The 11,064-nt window shown below is 36.7% G+C and overlaps 1 protein-coding gene across 2 annotated transcripts; it reads left to right on the top strand.

Moving 5' to 3' along the window:
- Nucleotides 1-720: 720 nt before the first annotated feature.
- lipt1 (lipoyltransferase 1) lies at nucleotides 721-8,074 on the top strand. Of its 2 annotated transcripts, XM_012956360.3 has the most exons (2): nucleotides 721-819; nucleotides 4,237-8,074. In XM_012956360.3, exons 1-2 carry the CDS (start codon nucleotides 734-736, stop codon nucleotides 5,357-5,359), a joined length of 1,209 nt encoding a protein of 402 aa, XP_012811814.2. In that variant the 5' UTR covers nucleotides 721-733; the 3' UTR covers nucleotides 5,360-8,074.
- The last annotated feature ends 2,990 nt before the right edge of the window (nucleotides 8,075-11,064 follow it).

Raw genomic sequence — 11,064 nt, 5'->3', positions numbered from 1 at the left:
TGTCTGCTTTAGTTGTTCAGTATACAAATTTGAAGGTAAAAATTTACTTTCTGACATAAGCCCAACTGAATGAGTTAATGAAAAAAATGTACATAAACGCTATCTGTTTAATCAGACTGAAAGGAAATCATGACCATTTGATTGCCATTTGAGTTCCTAGGCACCTCATGGTCATGGAGGGGAATATGAAGTCTGCTGAAATGAAGAGGAAATCATTGCATGGTAATGAAGTGGGTGAGTTCGGTACACATTCAGTGAGAAATGTTAACAAACACTAGAATTCTCCATGGCAAAGGCTGTGCACCAAAATTTTAGCATAACTCTTTAGAAAGTTCTTCATCTTTTCTGATTTCGTTTTGCCTTTTCCTGGGTACTATGTATCTGTAAATGACTAACGCACTTTATTTTTCCATGTATGCTATTTTTAGGTAATGACCATTTTTTATAATAAACGTTTTTTTCCCCCCACGTTCTTTAAAATCGCGTGCATTCAGTTAGCAGAGTGGGGTACTTTCCTACTCCGTCACTTGCCGACTGAAAATGAAGTCATAAAAACATACTCCATATTGTGCGATTCAATTTCCATCATAGTTGCAAAATACAGATATAATACACAAGAGCCATTATCCATTTATAAATAAAAATATATATATAAACCGTGCATGCGCATAAAGCCTCTACGGAGTGTTCTGTCTAATGCGCCTGTGCACTGCGTATTAGAGAAATTCGTCACATGTGCGACAAGTCAGCTGGAAGTGCTCTCAGTCACCCTTTGCTGTCGGATGGTAACAAGCCTTACTCCTCTCTGCACTACTTCATGTAAGTGCTTGGTGCATGGGGTAGTGATAACAGGGGAATCGCAGGTTTTTACTGGTCTCTACATTCTACCTAGGGTCTGCTGCCTGGCTGCATAGACACACGATTTTAATTAAGGAAGATTTTGTTGCCGGCCAAAAAAAAATATACACGTGACAACGAATGTTTAAGATTTAGAGACACCCGGTGGCCGTAAGGGAAGAGAGCAAAAGGTTTGCTGGGGCCGGAATGCAAAGCAACAAACGTAAACGCCTAAGGTGCCACCGGTACCCAGAGTGCGATGGCGGCACCGAGCCACACATCCTGCCCTAAAGAGTAAGGGTATCACTTAGTGCAAGGACTGTGGTATAATGACAATTCTCTCACATATACACACCATATAGAAGTCTATGGAATGCTGCAAATCTATAATGTCAGCCTGTGGGAGATGCCATACAGACCCAGAGTTTTATATTCTCAACATTAATTTAAAAAAAATGCATATAGCATTAATATCTATGCATAAGCACTGACATTGTAGGGAAATTAAGACGCGAGGAACATGTATAATGTTACTGAGGCACCCTTTTCCTGTGTTAATTGCCACTCTAATTGCGCCCTGATTATCACATATGGCGCACTGACGTGTATGACATGCATTACACCAGGTATGATGCAGCCATGTGTGTCATTTATCAACACTGGGCATATTTGCCCTTGGGCAGTAACCAATGGCAACCAATGAAATTGTTGCATTCAGTGATCTATATGCAGCTGGCTGAAAAAAGCCAACCACTGATTGGTTGCTATGGGTTACTGCCCATGGGCAAATTTGCCCAGTGTTGATAAATGAGCCCCAGTGAGTCATAGGTATAATACAGTGATTGTCTGTCTTGTCTCCTTATTACTGGCCCCAGTAATTGAAATGCTGCCCCCACCGGTCCGTGGAAAAAATGTATTTAAAAAACCGGTCCATGGTGCAAAGAAGGTTGGGGACTGCTGCCATAAAAGTATATCATCATAGCTGTTCCTAAATACTTATCTCTATACAGCAGGAACAGCCCTTTAAGTTTGATAATACCTTGTATAGGGAGTACAATAAAACATGTATTCAACACATTTCAGCAGAAACATCCTCCATTGTTTGCTGACAGACTGTACAGAGAGATGCAATACTGCCCACTGTAGAAAACACCTGTCTCACCAGATCCCAGCAAAGCAATATACTTTTATATAATAATAATAACCCTCTACAGAAGGCTTGGAAAATAGCTGAGTTTTAATGAATTGTATGTGCATGATATTAGTGACAACCTGTTGAATGAAATGAATACATTTATACACATCCACAATTCAACAAAAAGTGCACTGATTAATACTACAGGGTGCCTAGGGTTTGACAGGATGCTCATGCAGAAAAATAGAACAGATATTCTTAGATACTTCTGCATTGCAAAATAACCCGCACTATGGCATCAAATGCTGGGGGCAACACTTTCAATTGTCATGAAGTTTTGGAGGCCAGGCTGGGGGGCCACTTTTGCCAGTCACGAAATGCTGAAGGCCACACTGTGCTTGTCATGAAATTCTTGAGGACTAAAGGTGCCCATACACTCACTGATACTATCTTATGAAACAAGGTTTTGTTCAATATTTGGTGCATGTATGGTGGGTTGATAAGGTGACCAATATTGGCCTTGTGTTTTTATAAGGTCATGGAACTCCTTAGTAACTTGTCCTTATATCTTACAATGGGGGTCATTCACTTTCTTTTCTCTCTCTCTTTATTAAGAGGCCAAACAAACCAGTGTCTACATCCATTTAGTGTTGATTTATTAATTGCTCTTTAATTTGCAATTGACAATAACAAATATAATATATTTTAACAGCTGTTTTTCAATAACTTTTTGGAGCATTGTAAGGTTCCAGTTAAACCTAAATGCTCATGTAGACATATTCCACAAGCTAACATATTAAAGAGGACAAATAGGGTAATTTATTTTTACGTTATATTAGCACTTCTTACACTGCTAATATCATGAAATGTATCATGAGAGCCCTCTGCTGTTCAGCAGAAGCTAATTTAACAAGAGCACTAGAAACTATTAGTGCAATATTGATAAATTGTAGATTGAGCACAGGAACATCCTTCCATAAAATATCACTTTTTATGCGATTAAACCCATCACAGAGTTAGGCACCCACAGCTTTACGCTACACAGGTGCCATGACACAATTGCATTTAAATACACACCCCCAGCCCTCTATGTAAATTAACCCCATATATACCAATTAATCCCTTAAAAAACAAAAGTTATAAAACATCAAAAAATACATATTATTCAATGTATATCCATTATCTCAAGAAGCCCAAACTCAGTATTAGCCCCCATATAATTCGATTTATACATTAAACTCAATTTATACATTGCACATATGTCCATAAATTACACCATCAAAATAATTGCAAAACAATCTCAAACATAAAGCTAAACCGGTGGTACCTGTCACAATAAACCATACACTACAGTGTCTATCCCCAATATATCTTTCTTGCCCTAAAACTATTAGATAAGCTTCAAGAGACTTTACCTTCAGAGGGTAAATTAGCCTTTGCTATTTCGCCTGGCTGTCACTTGGGCCAAACTCAGGACGCTCAGGATACATTTTATCATATTAAAATCATCCAAATTTTTTAAATCTATTAGAAATTGTAAATTGCTATTACTGTAAGTGCTTAATTTCTTGGCTTTTAGTGCTTATCTAAATAGATATCACCACATTTTTAATACTGACATTTTGCAATTAAATTTTAATATATAGAAAAATTTATTATGATACAGAGCTTTTTACTCAGATTTTAAAATTTTGTCTGCTTAAGGTGTTCTCCAACTGTCCCTTTATTGTGAACTACTATTCTTTACAGTTAACTGGTGTGTAAGTTCCCTATATGAGTCATGCCTATGCGTAGCAACCTTTTTCTGCAATGTTCTTGATGGCATGCTCTTTACTACTTCTATCGGTAATTGGTTGCTTTGTGTATAAATCCATATGTTTAATGTATACACCTATTATTTTACAACACTGTTGAATGTGTTGGAGTTTTATAAATACGTGTTAATAATAATGGTGGTGCAGACCCCCCCCCCCCAGATGGTAGGCACACCTCATATAATGTAAGGTAGATGCACACACGCTTTATAACATGCAGCCAGGGAGATTACCACATTTATTGTGTCCACCTGTACGTCTGCCTCCAGACACATTTTTTCAAAAATTTTGATTCCAAGATACAAAGTATTCAATGCCACACATTAAATATGCTTGTTCACTCGTGCAATAAATTACTGTGCTTTGTAATCATTATTAGACTTTGCATAGATATAAAACCCTGTGGCAAAATCTAACTCAATTTAATTCTTATTTTTTGTTGTTCTATAGAAAAATGCTCCTCCGGCCAAAAATAAGAAGCGTTCATCTCTTGTTTGCTTTACGCATTACGCCAGCCAGATATGAAAGTTCTGCAAAAGAAGGTGTCATTTTACAATCTACATCGAACAATGTTTATGAAAACCTAGCTATTGAAGACTGGATTCATGATCAAATGAACCTAGAAAACAAGAATGTTCTGTTTATCTGGAGGAATGTGCCAGCTGTTGTTATTGGTAGGCATCAAAATCCTTGGCGAGAATGCAATATTCCTTTAATGAGAGAAAGGGGCATCTGTCTAGCAAGAAGACGCAGTGGTGGTGGCACTGTGTATCATGATCTTGGCAACATCAATTTAACTTTTTTCACATCGAGAAAAAGATACGATAGAATGGAAAACCTAAACTTGGTTATCAGGGCACTTAAAGCGCTGCAGCCTAAAGTGGATGTACAAGCAACCAGTAGATTTGATCTGCTCTTAGATCAGACGTTTAAAATATCAGGGACTGCAGCAAAACTGGGAAGGACTGTTGCTTACCACCACTGTACTTTACTTTGTACTGCAAATAGTTCTCTCCTACCAATGGTGTTAGAAAGCCCTTACCGTGGTATAAAAAGTAATGCTACTCCTAGTGTGCCTTCACTGGTAAGGAATCTGTCTGATGCAGATTCTTCATTGACTTGTGAATCTGTCATGGATGCTGTGGCATCTGAATACTCTGCACACTACAACAATAAGCCTCATGTTCACTTAATAGACCCAATGGATGAATCACTCTTCCCTGGTATTAGTCAGAAAAAAAGGGATTTGTACACTTGGGAATGGATTTATGGAAAAACTCCAATATTTTCACTTAAAACGACTTTTCAGATTTTGTACCAGAATTCCTTAGTTGATTTCAAACTAAGTATGCAAATAAAAAATGGATATATAGAAGAGTGTTCTATAGATTTTCCTAACCACTGGCTCCCTAAAGACCTTTCTAATGATCTGCAAAGTGCCTTGGAGGGCTGTAAATTTTGTCCTACTGAAACAGCTTTTTTAGTAAGCACCTTCGTAAGGACCTATCCTCAAGATGACGAAGTGCATACAAAGTGCAATGTATTGTGCGAGAAGCTTGTTTCAATAATGTGATTTTAGCATATCAACAGTAATGTTTTGTTCCTGTTGGTGGCCAGTGACTATTGTTTTCAGGCATTCAAATAATTAATAAAATGCCATTCAAACCATAACCAGTATTATAACTTTTTCAGTTAAGTAGTGTAATAGCTCTACTCTTTTTTTATGAAACAATGTACTTTGCTACAGCAATTCACATTTGTTAGTGGCCAGTGCTTCATTAGATTAAAAACTTAATGTGTCTGACATTGTACTGAAAAGGGGACTTACATTTTTAAAGTTACTTGTGAGTTTCTCTGAATTTGTTATATTTGCTGATTTTGCTGTCTTGTGCTTTATAACAGCAGTGTTAAATTACTATCTGAGTCAAAGATTTTCTATCTGGAAGGGGTTTTCTTCCACATGATCTGCACCAGCTGCTGCAAGGCACATCAAAAGTCATTTAAAAAAAAAAAAAAATGGTGTCTTCATACTAGGGAGGCACCGAATTCAAAATTCTGTTGGAAATTCAGCCAAGAGTCTGCTTTTTTTCAGCATGATTCGGCTGAATCTACATGCCTGGACAAACAAATCCTTAAAATCTCATATGACTTTTCATTGCATAAATACGGAAGTTGAACATTTGTAACTGTTCCGTGGCCTAATTTGCATATGTAAATTAAGAGTTGGATTTGGTTCTGTATCCCGCTAAATCTTTTACTAAGGGTTTGCAGGTTTATTTTAAGTTACAGGAAGGAACATAGGCAAAGCAATTTGGAAAGCAAGTTTGCCTGAAAAAACATTGGGCGCCATGTTTACAGATGAATACCCCATATTTCCTAAAATAAAATTCGAGACAGCGCTGTCTGAGTATGAAAATGAAATGGAATTGTTGTGAATTGTTATCAGTAGCCTGTTATCTCAAGAAAAAAAAAATCCACACTATAATACAACAAAATATGTAGCACAAATCATCCCTGCATATAGAAAATAGACACATTTTGAACAGATGTGTGGGTACGTCCTAGAACATGCAGAATGCACTTCCAAACTACAGAAAATTATCTGCCTGCAATTTAGACTAAAGCAAAAAATAACACTTGCAGGACTTGTCAATCCAAAGGCATAATAAATCATTACACTGTTCCACCTTAACCCTCTATTTACCTGTGTATGATGACACCTGGTTTTGCTGGCACACCCAGCTAAATACATTTATTGAACTGCACATCTGAATAAATGCATTTAAATAAGGAATACAATATAGATTACCTGCATATTATTAAAGTGTCTTGGAGCTTTTGTTCAGTAATAGTGGGAGACATTTATGTAAGCTTGCACATATGTATGAACCAAAAGGGGACACATTCTGTGTGTGCGGCATTGTGTACTTCTATTATAAAAACATTTATACAAAATCAAAAGTACTGGGAATAGAACCCTGTTGAACAGAGCTACAGTCCCTTGCTCTTGACACATTTTCTTTGCGACGTTTTTTGTTACAATGGATAGTACATGGTTTGCTACATTTCACCAGCCATCTGGTTGCTATTTTGTATTTCTTTGTGTTTATGTGTTTACCAGGGTTTTACTCCCAGTACTTTTGATTTTGTCTGAACAGTTGTTTTTTGACAGTTATGCTTTCACAATCTTATAATGGGTTTCCACTATGTGGGTGGGTATGGGTGACGTTACAGCCAAGTCACTTGGCGCCAAAATTTCTCTCAGGGTATTTAGTGGGGGTTTGGATTGTATGAGGCATCTTGAAAAAGGTCCCAAGATGTGACCTATATAGAAACATGTACATGGAAACATAAGGCATAATGACAAGTCATTTACTGCAAACTGTTAGAACCAATAAGCATAATTGACTTTTTTTATTATGACCCCAAAGTTTGGAATTGGATTTATGACTTTCAATTGTTAAGTTGTATCTGTGCTATTAAAAAAGTTATTTTGGTTGCATAGTTGCCTATAGTGTCATAATTCCTTCAAGGGGTAGTTCCCTTAATATTAACTTTAATAGTATGATGCAATTAGCCTTCATGTTTTATTTTCTGTAGATTATTAATTTAGAAGCTGTCGAGATTGGCATATCAGCAGGTCTGATTATCAATTGCAGTTTTCCCTAGAAACTGGGCAGTGGTTTGAATAGGAGGCTGGATTATAAATAGGAGAGAGTACCCAAAAAAAGTAACTTGATACTGACCCCTACTTAAAAGTTGTAAAGATCATTTTATAAAGTTTTTGAATTATTTAAATCTGTGACTAACTGAAATGGTTTTTAAAAAAGGGCATCCTATAAGATTAAAAAAAATACTAACTTTTTAAGGTGGAGTACTTCTTTAAGGGTGAAAATCTCTTTTTTTGGTTTTAAGGTAATGTCAAGTGTGTAGAATGAGGTAAGTGAATACAATCTGATTTAAGAAGGTTTTTCTGCATTTATTGCATATTGGATTGCAGCTGCTTGTAGCCCACATCACCCAAAAATTTTTTGTGGCAAATTCACAAAATGTATTTCAAGTACTTTCCTCAACATTTCCCCTTTACAAATGTAAGCTAACCGTAGAATTTTAATTAAATTATCCATACCTGTGTTACATTTTTTAGAAAACCTGAGCTGTCAATTATAAATTACCTGCCAGATCTTTAATTACCATTACTTTCACTGGAGTCATGCCCTTTCTTTTACCTGTTTTATGTTGTAATAAATTCACTGAAGTCCTGGATATGCAATACAGACTTGCTAAACCAATTGAGTATTAACTTTTATTGGGTGACAGGTTTACGTGTATACTGTATGAATGAATGATAAGAGGCACGAGAAGGACTGAAACTTCGTCTGGTCTTTGACCTTTTGTTAAATCACCTTCTTTATTTTCACAAACCATAGCGTATTGTTTGTTTTAGTGAATGAATCAGAAAAGGGTCTTGTGCATTCTTCCACTAATTTTGCATATTTTATGGATATATAAGGCATATTATATATATAATGGAATAATTTAAGTCTGCAGCTGGAGTTCTGCAAAAATTGATCCAGTCACAATTTGACTCAATTTTGACTCAAGTGGTGGTAGCTACAGGGTTCCTTGTCAAGAGGTGCAGTTTACTTGCGCCTAAAGATCGTTCAGATGTATTTTTAATGCAAAGTGCTAGAAATAAAGCACATTTTTAGCACAATAATGTTAATTTACGTTGAATTGGACCCAGTTGCGTCAGGGGCATTTTCCCCTAGCTTGACCCTAATCCCACACAAACACGTACTCGGGCAGAATTACTAATGTTTGTATTTTTTTCACGCAATTGGTGTTTTTTCCACTAAAAACATGATTTTTTTCATGAAAAAAATCCAAAATACTTTTACGCCATTTATAATGTGTCAAAACCATGAAAAACCATTTAAAAATATGCCATCTAAAAACTCAAGGTCATGTAGAAGTCAGTGGGAGTAGCCCTAGGCAAATTGTGACAAATTTTATGTCACGTACCATGGTGAGTCAAGAAGTGATAAGTCTCCCCTGCGCTTCCCACTGGACTCAAACACTGAGGGTGAGAACAGTAATGGGCCCAGCTGAAGAATAGCAAGAGTGGCAGGAAATCCACACGTAGTAGAGACAAGTCTATGAGAGTCAATACTAGATGACTAGGCACTTAACTGCACGTTAGAAACAAAGTAAAAAAAAATGAGAAGCAGTGGTTACAGAACAATCCAAGATCAAGCCAGAAGATATCAGAAGCCAAAGGGGAAAGCACAAGGAGAGTCAGGAAACAAGCCAAAGTCAGGAATCCAGTAGTCAGAAAATAATTAGAAGAACGCTCCGTGTCAGCCAGAGACGATCACCCTGCACTGCAGCATAGGCCTCAGCGTCTATTTACACTAGATGCGGATGTGTCAGAATGCGCGCACAAGTGCATCGATGGGTACGCCTGAACATAGGCTCATGTCTAAACGTGTGTGAGAATGCCAGTGCATGATGATTGATGCGCATGCCTACAAGCGTGTAAATGAACACACATGAACGAACACTGGGTGTAAACAAGCTCTGACAATTTAATTGATTCGTGGTTTTAGAGGGTTTTCTGTTTTTTTTCATTTTTAAGTGCACAAAAACTCTTACATAAATGTAAAAACCTTGAAAAAATTTAAGGTTTTTGTGTTCTTTTCATTTTCATTAAGCATTTTTATTTATTCGTGCTTTATATATTCAGATCTTTAAATAAATGACTAGACATTCATGGTTTTAGTGGAAATTAGTTTATTTGTGATTTCTAAAACCAGAATGTTGATAAGTAGTCAAAAAATGAATACTGAATTGTTTATTTAATATAATATTTTACTAGATATTAATTTATAATATAATAATTAGAAATATCTTTAAATGTGTTAAATTCCATGTTATTACAGCATCTCATGTTGCCTATACACCAGTATATTAAACTGTGTATATGGCATGCTTTTGAAAAAACACACACATAAACACATAATTTTATGTACTAAAGATAGATGGGAAAAAGTATAGTTGTTACATGCAGTGACTTTTATGGCAAAAGTCACACTGCTGTCTGCTCACACACTGATGTCCAAAACAGCAGCTACTGCACTGAGACAAATGTTTGAATAATAAACTGTATGTTTCTTGCGGGTCCATATCCACAGGGCAGATCAAAGTCTGTTAACTTCCGGTTGACAGGTGATTGTAGAAGGGAAATTGCAGCAGGCTGAGTGTCTCAGCTGACAGTTTGTCACATTTGTTCAGATTAAATAGCTATGGAGAAGTCTCATGTGTGACATTACGCCTATAGTAAGCTAACTGCTTGCTTTTTTTTCTCATTGGGGAATCTGGCCTGTCACCCTGAAGCCTGGTCTTCAGTTAATAGCTTTTGGCTTCTGACTTCTGGAGAGGATTATTTTAGGCAGGGCTATTTATTACTATAAGTGATCCTTGACTGGCAGCAGGCAAATTTATGTTGGACACATGTTTCCTTTGGGTCAAAATTTACTGCTACACATGTTCTTTGTTGATGTTTACAGTAATAGTTAAAACAGAACATATATTTTTTAAAAGCATACAAGTCGACAACATTAAGGTAAAAAGAAGAGACAAAAGGAGTTTAAAATACTGTACTTAATATGATTGTATACTTTTAGATTGTTGGCCAAGTCAGCAAATCAGCCTAAGTAGTTTAAGATTGGGGCCAACTGTTGGAATCACACAGGAGGTTAGCGCAGACCTAACTCTATAGGGCAGGGACCTCCTTCTACTGTGTCTCTTACCACATGGAACTTAATCTTTTTATATTAATACTTATTAATTTTAGCTAATATAATGCTTGTCCTCCTTGTGTGTACTGTAGATTCAGACAAATTCTAGAGGGGCTGCTGTAAGATGATAGACAGGCACTATTTATTTCTGTACAGAGGGCTGTTTGGGACCTCTTTTAATCCCAGCATTGATCTAGTTAGAGGTGCATTGCTTAGGGCCCTTAAGGTGGCCATACACGGGCTTCTAAAAACTGACAAAAGTCTGATGCAGCAGCATATCGGACATGTATGGGGCCCTCAGACAGCCCTACCCAACCAATATCTGGCAAAAATTGGCTAGACGTCAATCAAAATATGACTCAATTAGTAAGTGGTGTAAGTGGTGCAGTTAAAACAAGTTAATTTTTTTATTCAAAGAAAAAAATCTAAAACCAAAAAACAGCCTGACGCGTTTTGTGCCAAAAATGGGCACTCATGA

The sequence above is a fragment of the Xenopus tropicalis genome, chromosome 2 (assembly GCF_000004195.4).
Source record: "Xenopus tropicalis strain Nigerian chromosome 2, UCB_Xtro_10.0, whole genome shotgun sequence".
Classification (NCBI taxonomy): domain Eukaryota; kingdom Metazoa; phylum Chordata; class Amphibia; order Anura; family Pipidae; genus Xenopus; species Xenopus tropicalis.
This window is presented reverse-complemented; position numbering and strand designations above follow the sequence as displayed.